The sequence below is a fragment of the Pleuronectes platessa genome, chromosome 19, assembly GCF_947347685.1.
Source record: "Pleuronectes platessa chromosome 19, fPlePla1.1, whole genome shotgun sequence".
In the NCBI taxonomy this organism is placed as follows: domain Eukaryota; kingdom Metazoa; phylum Chordata; class Actinopteri; order Pleuronectiformes; family Pleuronectidae; genus Pleuronectes; species Pleuronectes platessa.
This window is the reverse complement of record NC_070644.1, coordinates 18,215,648-18,236,784: the sequence shown is the minus strand read 5'-3', so window position 1 is coordinate 18,236,784 and position 21,137 is coordinate 18,215,648. Positions and strand designations below refer to the sequence as shown.

The following is a 21,137-nucleotide window of genomic DNA, read 5'->3' as shown; positions in this document are numbered from 1 at the left end:
AGACTCAGAGGTGATTAATCATCTCTGACGTCTAAATCATCCACAGCTTAAATCAGCGACTTGATGATGCCTGAGGCCGTTTTGTCCCCTTGTGCTTGTGCAGATTCATCCCCCGGATGATGAATGCACATCAGACTTCACCGGAGAACAGAGGGAATCCATCAGCTCACACAAACGCTTTGATACAGGCAGTTGGGCAAACTGTCTCTGAAGAGTTGAAGCTCCAACTCAGACCTGTACATGTACAAGATGATTGAGGAGTGAAGCTTGATAAGGAGACAAAGCAGAAGACCACCCCCTCAAAAAAAAAAAAAACATTCAGCTTTTTCCTCCCTTGGAGGACAGACAAAAGCTCACTTTCTGCCACATGCAGTTTTTGTCGCCTCTCGATGCGAGTCGCTGAGTGAAAGGACACACCAGTGAGATGAGCCGAAGGCTGCCACTGTCAGAACAGCACAGTGTCTGGTTCTGGCTCAGCAGAGCAGCTGCTTTGATGCCCTGGGTGCAAAGACAGCTGAGTGTATTTTTTCACAGCCCTCGCAGAGCACGGCATGCTGGGAAGGCCACGGCACGGAGGAGGCTTCAGCAGAATCATTGGGAGAAGCAGGCCTGTGGGTGGAAAGAAACTTTTGAAATTATCTTTGACTTTTTCCATTTGACTGCAGTTGTTATTTTATTAAACGTCTGTGCACCAAAGCTTCTCTCACAGGTTCAGGTTTGGATATTAACTATTAGCTTCGGAGTGGAAATGCAGCTTTGCAGGTTAACGTGTTGGTTAATTCAACGGGAGCCAGAGAGTGAAGAACAGTAATTGCAGAAATGGCGTTGCCCTCTACCACGCACACCGCTCTACCTCTGCCACCCCTGGATTAAAGTCTTTTATGAAAAAGCAAAATGTGAAATAATTTGTTTTATTTTATACATTTGAGTCAGAAAGTTTTCCGACAGCCCAGGAACCAGTTCACCTAAATTAAGCATATTCATCTATTTTCAGTCAGGAACACTTATAATTGGTGTTCAGGGTTTGAACTGGGACCTCGCTGTGCTGCCACATGCCAGAGGTAGAGAGAGGACGCCTCCTCACCCTTCAGAGTGCATACATGAAAAGACTGCATCCACATTATTAAGTTGGTTTAGGCCTGTAGCCACACACAGTTTTATAATTGGCTTTATGAGGCACAGAAAATGATGTTGTCTGTTGATAAGGGCGTCAGATCAGATTTACATGTGCTGCGTCTACTTATGAAAAGAGAAATGTCTGTTTGAAAGAATGCAACCGTCCCTGTCCACAAATGAGTCCTTTAAGTTGATATGGCTGTTAAGCAATGCATCCACTAGAGGGCAGCGCATGAATCTAACGTCTCTGATGACAAACATGGCGTCAGTTTTGTCCGATATGTTTGTATCAGTAAGATTACAGAGGACTCGTACAAAGAAGGTTCCATAAATATCCAAATACGTATCTAAATTTGAGTTTAAATTAACCTTAAGTAGTGAAAAGCAAGATCTGGTATGATTCTAGCTAAACATGAAAATAATGACGATGGTGTTTCATCCCTACATCCTGTTTCCTCATCCAATAGAGAGCTTGGATTTGTCCAGTTAACTTAATAAAAACCATTTGGATCAACGTTAAAGAATTTGAATAAGAAATCCTTCGGTTTAAACTCTGCATCATTTTACCTCGATTTACATTTCTATACAGACACATTTATATATTTATGTTTTTTTCAACTGTTTCTACCAAAATGAAAGAAAAAAAAATCATATATTGATAAGAGAAGAAGAATCCTCACCGTCCCCGTCTCCAGGCTCTGGGAAGACATCATCCGCATCCCACTCATAATTCTCATCAACGGAGGCCTTTCTCCTGGAGAGGTCACAGAGCATCACATTAAACCACGAGTAAACCCAGATAGGATGTTGACAGCATTTCACATGATCACTCAGTAACATCTGCAAATGGCCGAGGACTCCAAGTAAACAAAACATCTCGTCCAGCAGAGACGTACAACTGTGTGTTGTCGGATACTCCTTGTGCAAGTAATGGATGTTTGTTGAATCAATTTCAGATCATTTAAATGCTTATTTGATTGTTTTTGACCTGAAGTCAAAGCCTGGTGTGCTAACTGAATAGGAAACTCATGCATTTCAATACAGTTAAGTGCAAATGTGTAAAAAAGTATCTTTGTCTTGGAATTCTGCTAAATTTAACTTTGACTACGTGGAAGATAATTCAAATCTTTCTTTATTTCCTTCTGTAATAGTATTTTGGGCACTGTATATTAGCTTCACCTTGAAAGTCTAATACACATATCGACCACACAAAATCCTGCCGTGCCACAAATGCGAGCCCCCCCACATTTTCCACTATGAAACATAATTTATCATATTCATTACGACCTTAATACCTTTGGCCGTGTTCCATTTGGTGACTGTGCTTGTCCTCTGTGTTAAACTGGCTCTCCTCCACAGTCTCAGGTGAGCTGGTGAGTGTTGGGGACAGGTGGCACAGCGACAGGCGTCCGTTAGCCGGCTCCATGCTGCCTCGGCCGCTGCTGGCGTAGCTGCTGTAGTTGCTCCCGGACTCCAACCCTCCCTCGTAGCCTCCTGCCTCCACATCCAGTGCCTCCTGGCCATTGTTGTTGGGAGGTAAGCATCTAGGAGCTTCCCTCGTGGTGTCTGAGTAACCCTCTGCATCGTCCACGGCCTCCTGGTGGTAAGCGATTGGCCATGTGGCAGAATTTGGAAAGACGGAGTCCTCTGGTCTTGGCTCGTAGTGGCGAGGCACGTCAGGATTTGGAATAAAGTTCTCTGGACTGCTGCCCGAGGATAAAGTGTGGACGGCAGGAGGTGAACAGGAGGCATCTTGGGTAGCAGAAGGAGAATTTACAGGAGACTTTTTGGTAGGAGAGCTCTGTGGTTCCCAGAAAAGCGTGTCTTCATGACACGAGGATGCAACAGAACAGTTCTCTTGGCTTAGTGACTCTATCCACACATCAGGGGTTGGGAAATTTGGATCTTTCCGTCTCCTTGAGTCCAGGCTACGACTTCGCCCCTTAGAGTCCCAGACTTTGGAGCCACTGGTCCCAGATCTACAGAGTTGTGCTTCTGGACGTTGTGGAGAAGTTCGAATCGGGTCCACAGAGGCAGGAGTGCGGCAGTTGAAGCTTGTGCTCCTCCTCGCGTCTTCATACCGGCCTCTGTGAGTCAGCGATCGGCCGTGTTGCACATGAGAGGCGATTCTGTGGTGCAGCATCGGCCGCGGTACACATACCTCCAGCTCTGGCTCATCCACGCTCATCTCAGCACATGCATCACCAGCTGCGGGCCTGAGGAACGAGGCCTCTGCTTTTACAGAAACTGCATCGATAGGCAAATACGAGCTTTCTGTATATTCATTTCTATAGAAAGACGACATTGAGAGGCTGCAGTGACTGAGGCTGTTCTGTCTCTGTGCCTCAGAGCGTGAATCATTTGTTTGCATTTCTAAGACTGTGGATTGTGGTGAATGATCAGAGCCCCGTGGTGCTGCCTCTGCTCTTTCATGTCTCTGGCGCTTTGCGGGGAGATGTGGGAGAGTTAATGTGTCTCTGGAAAAACTGCCTGCCTCCGCACACTGGAGTGGGGTCTGACTGGTGAATGATGGCGTGAATTGGTGGTTGCCAGACTTAAAACAAGAGGCAATCGCAGGTGAAGATGCGCCGAGTGGAGGAGAGGCAAGTGGACGGGCTTCCCGGTGGGCAGAGGATAAAGATAAAGGGCTAACGGATAAACCACAGCTCTTCCTGCCTCCCTGAGGGTATCTTTGTGGCAACGTGCTGCTCTTATACTCCCAGACAAACTCCTCATCGCCAGCCTCTCCTCTCTCCCAGTCCGTCTGCTCCCTCTTCATCTCCCTCATCGAGCCTCTGTCTAGCGTGTAGCTCTGCAGCTCCCTCTCCAGCTCCTCCCTCTCCTGAGCCAGTTTCAGGCAGCGACTCAGGTTCCCTCGCTCCCGCTCGTGCTCCATCTGCAGCACCAGGGCGCTGGCTGTTGTGGACGGCTGACCCAGGCCGGATCGGATATGTGGGAGCACAGGGAACGTGGGAGTTACTCCTCGGCCTTGGCGAGGAATCGTGGCCAAACTGGTGTTGGAGCACAGGCTGCTCATGTCGGGAAAGCCATCGTAGCTTGCCTTCTGATTCCAGATGTAAGCATTAGGGTGGGGCAGATGCCGGACCATGCCACAGACTTGGCTTGGGGAGGTGGCCTCCGCTGGTTTGAGAGGAGGGAGATCAACGGAAAGCACAAAAGGTCGTTCTTTCCTGTCTTCCCCTCCGGAGTGCAGCGACACAGACCTTCGGACTCTGCTGCCCTGGTGATACCTTAAACTTTTCCTGCTGTGAACACTTAATGTGTCAGGGTCATAAGGTGTGAAGCGCCCGTCTGGACCCCTGGAGATCAACTCAATCGGGGGAGAAATCGGGGAGGAAGTTGTCCTGGTGAGACGGCCCCTGCTGGGGTACGACAGGAGATGCTTCCGCCGATTAGGATTCTCAGCGCCGGAGGAGAAACAGTCTGTCTGCGAGGAGGAGGAGGAGGAGAAGGTGGCGGTGGTGGTGGAGGAGGAAGTGGTGGGATAGAGGCTGCTGGCTGGAAGAAGGCTTTTCTTCAACACACTGTCTGGACTACCGGTGCCTGGAGTCTTTCTGTGAGAGAAAGGGAGAGGGGGAGGGAGTGGGGGTGTAGGAAGAAAATTGTAAAGAAAAATCGGAGGTGTGAGAGGAAGAGAAACACAAGCGGAGAAAATAAGATTTGAGTGAGAGTGAAGGAGGGGGCCGGAGACGTGGAGACTGAGCGAGACCATGCTCTGCCAGCAATACATGGAAATGAGGAAGAAGAGGAAGATGTGAAGGAGGAAACAAGCGAGTCGCTGGCATTTCCACCATTTTTGAGTTTTGTGTGAAAAGCAGAGGGAAAGGTCAACGGGAGGTTTTATCATGAAATGATGGAGGGGTACTTACATGGATGGGGAGCGTTTATAGATGGCTGGAGGGGAATCTGAAAGGGAGGGAGAGGAGCAAGATGGTATCGGACCCATTAGGATACAACCACACTGACCAAGAAGTAAAAACATAATCAACCCCAATAGGAGCCCATTAAAGGGCCCGAGGCACCCGGGCTTGTCCAAAAAGTTAATTACACTTACATTTATCAGCCACTAATGAGAAATTACCCTAATTAGCAAGTAATGTAAATGACATCAATAACTTTTACAAGGGAATGGACGAGCAGGAGACAAGAGGAGCACCAGATCCATGCAGAGGGGTATGATTTATGTAATGGATTGAAAGTGCCTTCAATATTTTATTGAATAAATGATGATATTCATGATGCAGTTCATCAAAGTGAGTGTCTGCTAAGTCTCAGTAGGGGGGGGGGGGGGCACTTTACCATCCTTCTTCTTTCTGCGACGCTGGTTCCTCCTGTGGCTGATGACACAGGCGGCCCCCAGCAGCAAGACCAGTGCCAAGCACATGAAGCCGACCCCGCCCAGCACGCCGGCCAGTAATGGCTCCGGGACGAACTCCAGGAGCGGGGATGTGCTGGGGTAGATCTCCATCGCTGTGACATCATTTCATCAGTGATGTAATTCAGGGGAAAAGGAACACAAGCAGTGAGCTGAGTGAGAGTGTAGAGTCAGCTATGACCATAAAAAACTAGAAACAATTTAGTGAAAGGAAAAGTTTGTTTCCACCGTTGAAACAAACTTTAGAGCAATCACAAGAATACATTGTGAACATGCATTTTTTTAATTCTGCAGTCATTTCAAATCCAGAAGTGTTTAGAACAGACACTGCACTAGTTAATCTATAAATTCTAAATCTAAAAAAGATATATTTTATACAACATTACTTTACATTCGAGAGAAACAATACTTTGTTCATCTAGTTGTACAGTTATCTGATCATAAACCGCCTGGGATCCGTCTGTTTGACGACTCTGTGCCGCGTCTCATTCACATTCCAGTCACATTCTCTATAGAATCAGAAACAGACGAGTATCAATTCCATCACTAGCCCTTTTGAAAAGTTATTAGTGGAGCTATTTCTATCATCCCGCCGCCTAATGGACGGCGTTCCCTGGGGCCCTGCTCTAATTTTGATCCAACACTGGGAACAGTGGGACGGGAAGAAATAGAGGAGGAGAGAAAAGGAGTTTAGAGAAGGAGAATGAGAGGGGGGGGGGGGGGGGGGGGGGGGGACAGAGGGTGGGGCGGGGAATACGTAAGGGGGCAAGGTTGCTGTGGAACACCTACCCATGGTGGAGACATTGACTGATGGACTGGGCTCGCTCAGCAACTCCCCGCGACGAGATAGCAGCCGCAGCTCGTACACACCATCCTGAGGCCCAGCATCCACACACACACACACACACACACACAGACACACACACACACACAGTCACACACACACACACACAGTGGGGAGGACAGAGGATGAAACCACACTTTGTCAACACGGGACTGTGCCTGCAATGCTAATGAAGTTCATTTGAATTCAAGTAGGCCTATATAGGAGAGAAAACAGGGAGGATGAAAGGAGTGGAAAGCAGAAACGGCAGCACACGCAGATTGAGAGACAACAGGAAAAGTGATAACTGCCACATCCAGTGCATGAGACTGAGACTCTACACGGAGGTATAGCCTAGATACAAATCTCTAAGGCATTCAACAGGTACCGTGGACTGATTAGTCTCAGAGGAAGCGGAGGGGGGGGGGGGGGGGGGGGGGGGGGGGGGGCTTGTTACCTTGGGCAGACCCGGAACCACTATCTCGCTACTGTTGGCAGCGATGTCCTCCACCAGATTAAACCAGTCCTCTTGCTGGGAGCGGAACTGGAGAACAAAGCCTGTGATGGGGGGGCGCTGCTCTTCAGGAAGGGCCCACTGCAGAACGACACCTGCTGGCCCCTGATCAGCTGACAGCGACACGGGAGGCTTTAGTTTGCTTCTCCTCTGTGGAGGATCTGTCACATGGAGAGGGGGGGGGGGGGGGGGGGGGGAGAGAAAAGATCCAATCAGCTGATCAGGGCGGAACATTTTAACCACAGCTTTGGAAATTGCTACTGTCACAGATGTTCAACCTTGAGGGTGTGAGGGGGAAGGACTGGGGTCGAGGTTCGAGTCCAACAAACCTGCAATTAGCAGTTCACTGTTCGATAAAGAACAACATGTTGTGTAGTAGCTTTTACTGTATTTCATAAGTTTCCTTCTGCAACGTTTTAATCACAAACTACTTTAAGCTTGAAGAATTTATGCATCCGGGACTGATGGTGGTGGGATTTATGACCAGTACTGCAGACAGCCACTAGGGAGGCGATCAAGATGTTTTGGCTTCACTTTTTGGGAGCTATGTCATCCATGCATTTCTACAGTCGATGATTTTAGACCCGTGCGAACAAAAGGAAGATGTAATTTGAGTTGCACAGGACGAACACATCTCCACGTGGACACTGGAGACCCAGGTGTGAATGTAATCAGGTGAAAATCGACTCTAGATAAGATCCAGAAAGGAGATGAACTTTAACAGGGAGCATAAATGGAGTCAACAGCCGCGCTAGCAGCTCTGCGAGGTTTGCACTTAGGCACAGAGGTGGTTAGAGGCAAATGCTAACATGCTCTGACAATGCTAACACCCTGACCTTTAGCAGATGCCGCTTGATGGATCAAAGTTGTGTCTACTCTTCCTGAGAGGGGACACAAACGCCTGCACCCGACTTCTTTGTGAATTTGTTCCAGAATTCGTTTCGACTGACGGACAAACATGGACGTCCGTGCAGCCGGAGGTTTGAGTTGGAGGAGTTTACATGTGGCCAAGAGAGGAAGGGAGCGTAAAGTAAAGCTTGGTCCCAGAGGCTGAACTGGGATCGTCCAGAAGTGTTAAGGAGCGGCTCCTTCTTCTGTGGTCGGGAACAAACTGTGGCTTTTAGCTCGCATGTTTAATAGACAACAGCCAAGTTTAATTTCGGCCTTTGGGCAAGTTACTCATGGAAATAAATGTCATTAACCACAGCTCATATAATCTGCTCCTGGCAACATCTGTCATTGAGCTGAAAAGGGGGAGACAACCAAAATGTGAAAAGCCTGCGAGCTTAATGTTTCTTACTTTGTTCATTACCAATAAAAAAGCCTCAGGAGAAACACAGTCTTTGGTCCGAGACCTTTGAGATGAAAGTGGGAACGTTACCAACCTAAAGTCCGTGCGGTGGCGAACTCGCTGAAGGGCCCCGTTCCCAGTTTGTTCTGGGACAGGATGCTGAACTGGTAATCGGTGGCGGGAGACAGGCCAGTCACCTGCAGCCTGGCGCCGGAGGACGGGGCCACGGGCACGGAGAACCACGCCTGCTTCTCATCACCGTTATCACCGCTCGCTGAAATCTTCTTCACCCTGCCGAGAGCGGGAGAGAGACCGAGAGATAAGAAGTGAGAACAAAAAAGTGGCGGGGAACTCTGGGAGTCTGGTTTTATGAAACATGACAGAAAAGTAGGTTTCATTAATCATTCATGTTCATCATCGACTCCGAATTTGTGGCGAAGACAGCTCTGACATATCCCTGCTGCTGCAGAGACAGCCTGCTCTCTCATTATTTATATATAATTACAGAAATGTATATATCTCAGATGTTTAGGTTCTTACCATAGCTGACATGCCTCAGATCTATTTACACAGAGCTCTTCTTCATACATTAATATCAAAGAAAGCTTTTCTTGGTTTTCAAAGAAACACGCTGTGATATTTTCTTTTATGATCAAATAGAAATGGATAGAAAATTACTCACATTGACATAGTTTTGACATCTTCTCCTTTATAATAACAGGTTCATGTAAATGAAGCATAATAAACTCTGCCAAGAAGGCAATAGTTTCATCTGCCTTTATTAGTTTAAGTTGTCTGTTTGGCAGGATTACACAAAAGCTACCGGACAGATTACCATGACATTTTGTAGTAGGCTGGTACAGAACCAGAAATCTTATTTTCAGAAATACATAATTTCATTCAATTCATGGATCCAGATAAAAAAATAATAAATAAAACAATCCTGCATGTTAAGGGGACTGATATTTTAAGAGCAGTTTGTTGCAGAACCAAATTAAAATCCTGATCCAGTGAACTTTAATGTGGTTTCACAAGGAGACTGCAGGGCCTTCGGGGGAGGTATGCACTCTACTTGTTACCTTTCTACTTCAAGTATGTCCTTTGAGCTTTCACAACTGTAAAACCTGCCCGCTATCATTATTATCCTTCATGAGAAAACTCCGAGACAGCTGCGGTTGACGTGCCCACGGGAAAACATTCCCTCTACCCCGTGTTAAACTTCTTACACTATAAGGCAAAGAAAAAACCAAAGTGTTGATTGGCTGATTTCTCATAAAACAGTGCCTCTACCTCCTGATCTGTGGCCATGACACGTCGGGCTGTCAGACACTTCAGAAGCTTGTTTACACTGATCTATTTTTACTCTTTTTAATGTAATTTCTATTTATTTCTATGCCGCTTGAAGCTGCGGCGATGACCCACTTCCCTCTCAGGGATTAAGATAGCTCATCTCATATTCATCTGATGTTCGCTCGCAGGTTACAATGTGATTAACACGAGCATCAGGAGAACTTTTCTGGATACTCAAAGGAAAACACAATAATCTATATATGTTTTTTATAAGATTAGGGAAACATTTTACCTGGGTACATAATGTCCGTTCATTATAAGTGTGTTACGATGATGATTTTTTTTTATTTATTGGAGAAAACAGTCCTTACAATATGGTTCTGGTTCTTTTTTATCCAACCGGCTGCAGCTGGACTTCCCTTTTATCCAATCGTTCTCTTTTTTAATTTAGCACATGCACATCTAAAACACTCTCTTCTTGTTTTTGCTAAGCCAATGTAAAAAAAAAGCCTTGATTTACAAGAAACCAACGTCTTGTGTTCTGTGCAGTCGGTAAACTCCCATTGCAGCCAGCATGGCCACTGCATTACAAAGCTATGCTCTGCAGCAGAGTGGTTTTTTTCCCATTTTTTTTTACTGTAGCTGCCAAGAAGTGATAACAGATAAATGAATTCCTCATTCCAGAGATCAATAGTGCAATACCAGCGTTGTCGAAGGCTGCCATGGCTACAGCATGAGAAGAAAGTGGGAGGCTTCACTCACCAAACTGCAAATGTCTGCGCCGATCCTCCATCAAAGCCGGCCTCCCAGGACACGTTGGCCTGCCTCACCCCGGGAGAGACGGACAGAGAGGCAGCCGGATGGGGACTGGTGCCTGTAATGGAGCAAGCGGAGAGAGAGAGTTGATGGAAATCAGCCAGCACTTCAAACTACCTGATACCACTAGAGTTTAGAGGCCATCTCTGGATGTGCCACATTTATCCGTCGGAGGCGGAGCGGAGGAGACAGGCATCCGACCTGTGCCGGGTGTAATAGGAGGGTTCATAGAAAGCAACATGGAGAAATACATAAATAAAATATGTGGGAAGGCTCGAGGAGAAGCAGACTGACTTTTGAATTTTGAATTATGTCAGATAAAGGGTTCATACACTCTTGACCAATGGATTTTCCATTTAAAAGTGACAAAATGTAGTATTTAAACTAACAATGAGAATTCAAAGGCATACAGTACACCTTAAATAACACAAACCCAAGTATGCCTGCTTATATTTTGAGCGTATTTCTTTAAAAGCATATGAGTTATTAAAACTCAGCATAAATGAGCGACATGAAAATATGAGTATAACAAAATTCCATGACTTTTCCGGGTTTTTCATGACTGTAGGAACCCTGCAGATGGGAAATCCTCTGGTTTGCACTCACCGAGGACAAAGACCTGTGTGCTGGTCTTCACCGAGGCCACTCGGTTAGTGACACTGCACTCCCACGCCCCCTGGTGGTCCTTGGTGAGGGGCTGCAACAGGAGGGAACCGTTGGGCTCGATTGCGTAAGCGATGCTGCGAGTCAGGTCCACCTACGAAAACACAAACAAGTCAGTTAAAATACACAAAGTGTGTACAAGGTGTGAGGAAAATAATGACATTTTCAAAATCACGATATAATTGAACAAGCTCTATTAACTGTGCACGTGTCATCGATCAACTGAGAATAGCTCCAGCTACCAATTAAATCTTCCCAGGAGATAAACCAGCCCACACATGTCTGCCATTGGGTCTGTTACTGTCAGCTCTATCATTATACTCTGACTTCATCTACGATAACGGCCATCAATAATAACAATTATCCTTTATCGGTGAAGAATGAGAAGTTGTCACCACGAAGCAGTCACGTGATTTCTGTTTACCGTCATTCAGAGCAGCAAAGAAACAGAGAGGGACCTTTCTATTTCCTTCACCCTAGAAACAGAGTCTATTGTGAAAGGTGTCAGTTTTTATGTATTACTGTAGACACCAATTCAATATGCCTGTGAACATGTCTCTTTTCAGTCTATTCACATGTGAAAAATAGGCGAGATGCCGAAACCCTAGAAGAGCAGCGAGGCGAGAGACACACGTGTGTCCGTTCTAGCGTGTTAACACCCGGCTCCAAAATGTAAACCAAGATGTTTGGAACACATCAATCCACACGCACACAGGCATAGAAGAGTAAAACGCACACAGGCTGAAAATCAGTGTGTTTTTCACCTCTGAACGAACCAGGCATCGATGCATGGACGACAATATTCTGATATTAACCAGAGAAACAATATTCAGATATTTACCCCCTTAATACCTGAATTAATTTCCATTTATATATTTTTTAAAACATTTGTGTTTTGGGCCTGTCATACAGATGCTAAATTAATTGGAGATTGTTAATTTCAATATAGCATATACAATAGATATACATTTACGTATGAGGCAAATTAGCGACATTAGGCATAATGGGGCATAACCTTAATTAAAAAAAAATTCCAGTCTCTTGTAAGTAGATTCATGCTGGTTTTGCTTGAAATTGAATAACAACATATGTTTCTGTACAATCATTGCTGTTCCATCATCACAGTATTTCAAATACAGCTTAATACCTCAAAATAACTTGGCTGCACAGTCTCAAGGGGCTAGTATGTATTTTCCACTCCGACCACTAGATGGCGGCAGAGTGCTTCCAATACCTTCCTTGGTATGTGTAGTATTTGCACCACCAGGCACATTCGTCACCTCGGCGGCATTAAGACCGGAATGGGGTTTGAGGCAAATTCGCCACATTCGTCCACAAGGGGTTAACCAGAGAAACAATAGTCTTTAACAAGAGCAGGTTTTGATGAGCTTCACCCAGATAGAGTCCACAGCAGTATTCAGACTCCACTGAGCTCTGTGGTCGTGAGTTTGCTCTTCTGTCTTTGTTGTTGGAGCTTCCTCTGACCGTTTGCCTGACTGTTATCTCTGTGTTGTCACCGAGTTTGTGACAGTGCTGACACAGTGTTTTCTCAAATCACTGTCACAGCTTTGTCCTGAGTGTTGTCACATTGTTTTCACACCGTTTACCCAGTGTTGTCCCATCACTGTCCCCGGTGTTGTCGCATGGTCCTGCACAGCGGCCACAAACACAAGGTTCTTTTTCCTCCGGTGGGTGTGAACTGGTTCTCTAAAGTCCCAGTGAAGCCGCGGCTACAGGCTCTTTCACTTCAGCAACGTAATGTATTTCTGATTGAAACAGAGCACAGGGGAGGTGCATAATGATGGGAGTGATTTGATTATATTCCTCAGATGTGATGGGCGAGCGCTCCAGACTCAGCTTGTTGTGATGAATACATGAATAAATTAGACCTGGACCACGCTTCCTTTTGGAAATCTAAACACAGCTTTTTCAAAATGACACACAACCCCTGCATGACACTGCCGACTAGCATCCAACAGCTAACAGCTAAGTGCAGCCATCACGAGATTGGAACTTGAAATGTATTCCACTTCGAAGGTCCTGCAGGCCCGCTTGAAGCAGTTGGAATAATCATCCATTATGTCTATGTCCACTCAAGACCATGTGTTTTGGTAATTGCACAATTCCACAGGCATCTCCTCCTGCAGGCTAAAGTGCATTCTGCCTATCGTGGACAATGCAGCTTCACAAAGCAGAGGAGTTCAGTCAGTCGCTGTCTCTACAGACCGAGGGAGTCTTTTGTCCCTCAGGCAATAAAGACTCTTCAATGCCTCCCAGCAATACTGGAATTATAGTGACTATCATCCTGGCTCTGCTGCTGAACTGTCACTCACTGGCTATGTTTGCCCTTTGTGCAAAACTCTGCAGGCTCCTATATTTTCTTTTATGGTCATATATTTATCTAATTCAGCACTTTACTCTTATATATGTTGTATTCTCGCTACTATTCAAAAGTGTTTTGTGACAGTTTTTCAGTGTGTCTTTCCTCTTGTGTGTTTAATAGGTTTTGTGTAAGTAAAAGTTCTGCAAAGTTGAAAAGTCTTTAACTTACATAACTATGGGTATTTTTTTCCCTGTAGAAACATCGCAATAAAAGTCCTGGTGAATAAACTTCACCGGGCTGTTTACCTTGCTCCAGGTCACTCTGGTTGTTGGGTCCTGGTTTCCCTGACAGGGGACGAGCAGGGTCCGGCCGGCCTCCTGTCGGTACTGCTTCTCCGGAGCCACGCTGAATGATGGAGGGTCCTGAGATTGGCCCCCCAAAAAAAACAATTTAGCTGAATCAAGGAGATTGCAGAAAAGCCAACAATGGAATTTTTAAGACTGGATTACTGTCGCGTTGGCCAAGATTATCTTAATAACAAGAGGATTAGCCGCACAATTAACTCCCAAACAGTGCTGCCATTGTCGTGAGTAGAAGTTGACTTCCATTAGGGCCGGGTGGGGGGGGGGGGGCTCACACGTCGGAGCGAAAAGGTCAATAAAATGTCGTTTTTGTGAAGTTTGTTAATGCGCTGTGACAGATGCCGTTGTGGTTAATTAAAAAGCACAGCGGTGAGTGGACTGACTGTTTGACTGGAGCTGGAAGGACAGATTCACCGGTGGGTTCTGATATGCATTTCAAATGATGTTATGTACTGTGCAGCATCGCTCCACTGACTGACCCCGGTGACCCCGGGTGCTCACTCACCTGCAGAATCACATTGGTCGGCCCAGATGAACCCATGCTGCCGTAGCTGTTGGTCGGAGTGCACGTGTACACGCCGGCCGCGTCGTCATTGACTGTGGCCATGAACAAGGAGCCCAGCGGCGTCAAGGTCCAACCTGGATACTGGAAGAAAAGAAGCACAACACCCATTAACTCCACTTGGAGATGGAAGGAACCGGCAGAGTCCCTTTAAACGATGCATAGCTTTAAAAAACTTAGTTAGAAGTATGCGGGAAAGCTTAAAGAGCTAAAAGGCAAGGGGGGGCTGCAACAACTCCAAAGCCACAGCTGTGTTTGAAGGATTTACAGAAATAATGTTTCTGATATCTGCCTGCCTCAGTCCTGCAGTGGTTAAGTACTGGATTCCCCACTGGGCAGATTATTTCCAAACTTCTTTTAGAAAATCTGAAAATTATTCGTTCAAGCCGTCACTGCTTTCTGCAAGATGGTATCCGAAGAGATGAAGTGAGATCCTGTTCTGTTCTCTTGATTAGAAATTTTGAAAGCATTTGCATTAATAGCAGGTCCATTTCTTAATCCCTTTTTCCCAATTAAGTTTCAGCTAAGGTCTTGTGCTTCGATTGAGCAAAAATAAAACAACAACAACCTCCCAGTCGGTTTAATGAAGTCAAAACTTGCTATTATCCTTCCCCCAGAATGAGGCTGTGAGAACAGAAGCATGACTGTGGCTATCAGCGCTTGTGACATCCAGGGTGGAATTGGAATAATTGGCAGAATAACATTCGGACGCCCGTGTCCCGCTCTACAGGAATCTATCACATTTCCTGTGGTGCTTCTCATCCACCATCATGTCCATCGCTCAGACCAAAGTGTCGGCGAGGAGGGGGGGGGGGGGTCCAAGCAGCATGTGAGGCGGGGGGAGGAGCTTGTGGACTGTGGATTGGAACTAAAAACAAAGGAAATGGTTTTTAAAAGCTCTTTGGAATAAAAAGAAGTGCATATTAATTTCTAATGTGAAATCACGAGGAGTTAAAAAAAAGGCCTGGATGTGACGCCCTCTGCTCCTCATCCTTAATGGCTCCTCCATCCACTCCTCTAATGAGGGGGGGGGGTTGATTGAAGTGAAAGATATAAAAAAATAAAAAGAAGGAGAATGAAAGTGGGCAGTAAGCAGTTCCTCTGGGATTCCTTCAAAAGCTTTTAGGGTTGAAGAGATCGTCCCCGTCCATTAGGATACACTTGATTGAATGACTTTGAAATTGAAAACCTGAAAAGACATTTCACAGGAAATGTCCAAAGGAGAGACAGTTGTTCCACGGTTGAGCTGAGTAGGAAAACATTTGCGTGAAGAGCTGCTAATGGCGGCGGCTCTATATTCCTCTTGTCAGCAGCGGTGGCACTCAAAGAAAGCTGATGTAGACCGAGGCTTCCCTGTGATGTTTGCTGCCTATACAGGGAGAACCAATACAGAGCGGTGCCACAGGAATATGAGTTAGAGTGTTGTTGTGACCGTGCCTCCGTGTGGAGATTCGTCATTTTTATTACCAAGGACAGATCCAGCGGTTCTCCATCCTTTGTCCAATCCACGCGGAGCAGCGGAGGCTGAGCCGCCGCCGGGCAGGTGACCACGCCATCCATACCGGTGGGAAGGTACGTCTCCTCGGGCATTGGAAGAGCCAGGGCCGGGTCTGAGTGGAGGAAAGGAGGAAAATCACCTACTTTGAAACAAATACACTACAAACCTGCCGCACTGCTCCTGAGCTGTGACTTCTAAATTCATTCTTAGAGCAGATCTCCTCCCTGCGTGCCTGAGTTTGGCTCATTTTATTTACCGCAGCCGACTGAAAGTGTCTCAGGGGTTTCACAGGTTTACACAAAAGACAAAAATATTCAAAGGAAAAGTCTACATTGCCAACTTTTCCAGATTTTCGGCAAATATCCAGTTATTTCTGTTTTTCTGGTTCCACTAAAGGATGGTTTACATCTGTAAACAAGTAAACAGGCTTATTATTTAGTTTATTATGAGTTAAACTCAAACAATCACAGACTTCAGTTAATTATGTGAGCACACAGGACTAATCTCTGCTGAACTTGATAACGTCATGCTTAGAAGTTGTTTTTTAAGGACTTTTAAGAGGAGTTTGGAATATCGAGGGAAACTACAGCCAAGTTTTCAAAATGTGACTTAATATGAAACCAGCATGTTGAGAGAAAAATTATCAAAATCTGCATCTGTAAATATGTTGAGAGGTAAAACACACGTGAAGGTTTCAACCAACTTTTTCAGCTCATAGTCCAACGAGAGGGAAATGTGATTTAATGCAACTTACATTTAAATGGTTAATTTGTATAATATTTGTTAGTAATGTATATGTTTATAAATAATCACTTGTTTCATAATTTATTCAAAATTATTAAATTAAACTTGTACTTGAGACAAAATAGCTTTTTATTAACTGTGTTGAAATTCTGAGAAAAATAAGATAATATATAAAACCAGAAGAACAGAGAAAATATAAAAGAAAGCTGAGATACTTGACGTCTCTCGAGGCCTCACACACACGACATCAACCAAAGAGTGAACGTACGCATCACGGTGAGGTTGGCGGAGGCCGTGGGGGGGGGTCAGCAGGCCGTTGCTCGGCATGCAGGTGTAGTTCCCAGAATCCTCGGGGACGAGCCTGGAGATGAGCAGGGTTCCGTCCACCATGATCTTCACTCGCGTTTTCAACGACCTGTCGGTGGAAACACACGGGAATTCTTGATCGCGCGGAAAAAAGAACAAAAGCAGCAGCTTCAGAATATCAGCGAGAGGTAATTCAGCTCCTGAGTCAAACAGGGACTCAGAGAATCAACAGTGTGGGAGTGATGCTTTTTCCTTTTTTTTCTTTCCTGCCGTGAGTTATTCACCAGAGTGCAGATGGAGGATTAGGAAAATTTCATTTCAATTCGGTTGGAGTGGGAAGACAAGGGCCCACTCATTTTATACATTCTTACATTTACAGAGAAGCAGAGCGAGAGAGAGAGAGAGAGAGAGAGAGAGAGAGAACCGGAGCACATCACACGCTGCTCATACTGGTGATGATCGCCGATTGTGGGAAGACTGGCAGTCACACATTTGAGCTAATTACCATGTGGATCAGACGGTAAACAACCTGGATCACCTCCCATCACCTCATCTCCCCCCCCCCCCCCATCGCAGCCGCACCAGCAGGAACCTGTGTGAACGAGGGCCGCTGTCCTCCAAGCTCCATTTACCAATATTTTGTGTGTTAGCGATGACTCCGGTGAGTAATGTGAGGGGGTTTCGCTCACAGAGACAAACTCGTGGAGAATCATCACCGACTCCACAGCTCTACAGAGCCTGTTAGAGCTCACTCGTGTGGTTTTATGGCACATTTACTGTTTCGGTGAGAGCGCTCTCATCAAAAATCCCCGTTTCCATCTGCGGCAGCAGCAGCAGCAGATGGAAATGTTCAGGAAACAAGTGATAACAAACCCAGTGTTCACTACCTGCTCAGCAACAAACAGCAGACAGAACAAATACAGGTTGACCAACAGGCTAAAAACCAAATATGTGTAATTTACAGTCATTTAAATAAAGCTGATTCTCATACATTTGAGAAGCAGGTGATGTTTGGGCTTTTGTGATTGAAACACAACTTAAACAATATAAAAATCAATTAGCCATTCATCAGCAGTTAATTAAATGATTAAGGAACTAATTGTGGCACCGAACACTAATCACAGGGATTTTATAAAAGTAAAGGTTAGTCAGTAAAGGATTTAGTTTACATCACAGTCTTTAAGGTATGAATCGAGTCCACACCTCAGGCTCAGGTGGATAAAATCCATAATGAAAAAACGGAGGCTTCATTCAATCTAAAAAACGAAGTGCAGGATAGTTGAGGGCGTGACTGAAGAAAAACTAAACAGAAAGCCAGGTCTGACATTTCCAAAGTGCAGCTCAGCAGGGACGAATCCAGGATTCTTTTTAAATGAGGGGGCACGGGAAGGACCGAGACACAGAGGGCTCATGGGAAATCAGAAAATTCCATCAGATATAAACAAATACAGCAGTGGTGACAATTAGCGTCGAACACACTGGGTAGAATTTCCAGATTCTGACATTACTGTATCCGGTTAATACACCTGCACTTTAGTTTTTACCTCAGGACGTACAAAAGAGATTATAGATCCTAGATAATCAGAATAATCCCAACAGCTTTATCCATCAGCTCCAAGAAGCCTCTTTCTTTCCTCGTCACCATCGGGCTGAGCATTAACCTGTGGGTGTCACCGTCATGAATAATCGTCCGTGTGACAGAAGTGAAGCAAATTAAACGCTCCATCTGCACAACTGACCCCCGTCCCAGCTGATGTTTGTTTGTTTGTTAAGAACCTTCGATTTTCTGGTAGCCGGGAAATCACCAAGCGTTTCCCCCCGCTGGCTGGGATCTCCTCCCTGGAGCCGAGACGCTCATTCACCGCTTCACAGTCTCAGGCCAATTTCATTCTTTTCTTCTGAATCAAAACGACTGAAGCCTTTTCCTTCATATTGTTCTTTTATTGGTCTCTTTGGCACAGACTCTTTAATAAGTCGGTTTATGTTCAAGTAAAAAAAAACTATTATTATTCAAGTTATTCCGTCTAACATGTGAAACAAGCGATTATTTACACATTTAGCAGATGTGGGCTAACACAAGCATTCGTTTGAAATCAGGTGTTTGTCAGTTTGATCAATTTAAGTCCAACAGTCAGACTCCACGGTTCCATTTGTTCACCAGTAGGTCACTAGCTTTTTCCACCATTTGCATCCCAGTAGATGATAAGAGTGCCGAGACTGAACTATAAAGTTAATGTACTGAAAAACTCAATGTTAGATACATAATACCTATACATATATATATATATATATATATATATATATACACTTCTCTGTACTCTGCGTTTATTTCGTCAGTATTTTGTGAACGCCGTCTCTAAGGCAAACCCCTGGATGATCCTTTATGAAATGTGATTAATATTAAAGTTAAACTGTTTGTCCCTTCAGATCATCAGACCGATCGATGAGCAGGTTCAGACTGGAGTGATGCTGTCATGCAGGTTACAGCTGCTCCTCTGAGAGCCCCCCCCCCACACACTCCTCTGAGACACATTTAAGGGATTGGAACCAACCCTGACGGTGACGGACCACGATCAATTTCAGGGTCATGAACCGGGGGGGATGCGAGGAAGGGAGGAAGTGTAATTAGCAGAATGGAAACCTCCCTCTGGGTTCACTTCCACATCGCTGCAGCAACGAGGGAAGTGCTTCCACTGGAGGTCAGGAAGAAACAAGGTGTTAAGCTGGTGCTGTTACTCTGAGATGTAACTGGATTGGACATGTTTTGGCCAATATATAAAGATTTGAGTTTCCGATTATGCAAAAACTACAGGATGGATTTCCACAGAGCTTAATAATAAGGGTGAGGTATAGTTCAGGGGAGAACCCATTAAGTTTCATGGTGGATCCGGATCAGGGGGCAGATCCAGGATTTCTTTTTTCATTTGCTTTCATATTGCCAGATGGGTCATTTTTTTACCATTTTCTTTAGATATTCCGAAATAATACTTCATTGATATTCATAAAACAATACAGACATGTCGTAGGGGTCGGATATTTATACGTGTGTGCTGCAGATACAAATAAAAAATCTAGATCTAGTGAATTTAATCCTGGTTTCATAAGGAGACAGTTGGTGTGGACATGAACTCTATTTCACTCTTATTTACACATTGTGCTGATGTTCAAAGAAAGTATTATGTTGATATTTGATGTCAACACCGTAATATATAATAACACATAACATGAGCATATTTTATCCATATAAACCAGCTCCTACTTCAGCAGCAGTCACTCAGCCTCCACTGTTTCCACTGGGGAAATAAACATGTTCATATGATCCTAGGTCTGTTCTCGTGGTTCCGTAACTCAACAGAAAGAATTGCAAACATCCAAAGAGAAGAACCGCGCTCTCCTGACAAAATGTCAACCCCCCGAGCTACGAACCTTGGTCTGTACGTTTTCTTATTTATTCTGATTGAATTTCACATCACAGGCTGCAAGAAAAGAAAGAAATCCACCTTTTATCATCTCAGGAATATTTGCCGATGCACAGCTCTCACTCTCCCGGAGAAATAAAGCTTCCTCTCATCACGCTCAGGCCTGATTACTTCCATTACCCATTAGCCACACCACTTATTCTCAGGGGGGTCGCAGGGGTTGCTGGAGCCAATCCCAGCTGAGGCCGGGCGAGAGGCGGAGTTACACACCCCCGGGCGGGTTGCCAGACTATCGTAGGTCTGACATATAGAGACAAACAACCCACCACGCTCGCATTCACACCTAAGGGCAATTTAGAGTCGACTATAAACCAAACCTGCCTGACTCGGCACTGTGGGCGGGAGCTCCGGACTCCTCCTGCACCTCCTGCACCTCCTGCACCTCCTGCACCTCCTGCACCTCCTGCACCTCCTGCACTAGAATCCTCCAGCATCACAGCAGCTCTGGCCTTTCAGAGTAATGTGTGCAGCCAAAAAGAAAGAAAACTATTTATACCATAAATCAACTTGAGTGGCACTCAGTGGAGCGTTTACCTCTGCCAAGGCCCAGCGGTTTAAAAAGCTTGGTGTGACATTCATTTGAATACAGTATATATATAAACTGTGAATTCCCCAAGTGACTCCACATGATCACAGCTACACACCCGTGGTAGTTACAGGTTTTGAGCCGTTTATTGTTACGGTACAGAAGCAGACAAAAGCCTTTATCCTCCATGAAACCACATTTAAATCCACGAGATGCTGAGTTTTATTTGGATCTGAACCAAATTGCACACACTCATTAATATCAGTCATCTTAATTTACCAGATTTATTTCATCGAGATGATACAGGCATGAAAATATAACCTACTTTGTTTCATTTGTTTATCTGTAAATTAGCAGGATTACACAAAAATTACATTTGTCTGAACCTAAACTGAATTAATTATAATTTATGGCGGCAGCATGGGTTG

At 45.2% G+C, this 21,137-nt stretch overlaps 1 protein-coding gene across 1 annotated transcript in view; it reads right to left on the bottom strand.

Moving 5' to 3' along the window:
• Nucleotides 1–357: 357 nt before the first annotated feature.
• The window catches only part of igsf9a (immunoglobulin superfamily, member 9a), a 43,593-nt gene continuing 22,813 nt past the window's right edge, over nucleotides 358–21,137 (bottom strand). Inside the window, 15 exon segments of the mRNA XM_053411787.1 lie at nucleotides 358–609; nucleotides 1,797–1,870; nucleotides 2,412–4,691; nucleotides 5,007–5,043; nucleotides 5,437–5,607; nucleotides 6,302–6,386; nucleotides 6,793–7,010; nucleotides 8,235–8,431; nucleotides 10,193–10,304; nucleotides 10,853–10,986; nucleotides 13,521–13,654; nucleotides 14,100–14,240; nucleotides 15,624–15,766; nucleotides 16,667–16,700; nucleotides 16,702–16,813. Coding sequence (XP_053267762.1) covers nucleotides 446–609; nucleotides 1,797–1,870; nucleotides 2,412–4,691; nucleotides 5,007–5,043; nucleotides 5,437–5,607; nucleotides 6,302–6,386; nucleotides 6,793–7,010; nucleotides 8,235–8,431; nucleotides 10,193–10,304; nucleotides 10,853–10,986; nucleotides 13,521–13,654; nucleotides 14,100–14,240; nucleotides 15,624–15,766; nucleotides 16,667–16,700; nucleotides 16,702–16,813 — 4,036 coding nt within the window. The 3' untranslated portion in view covers nucleotides 358–445.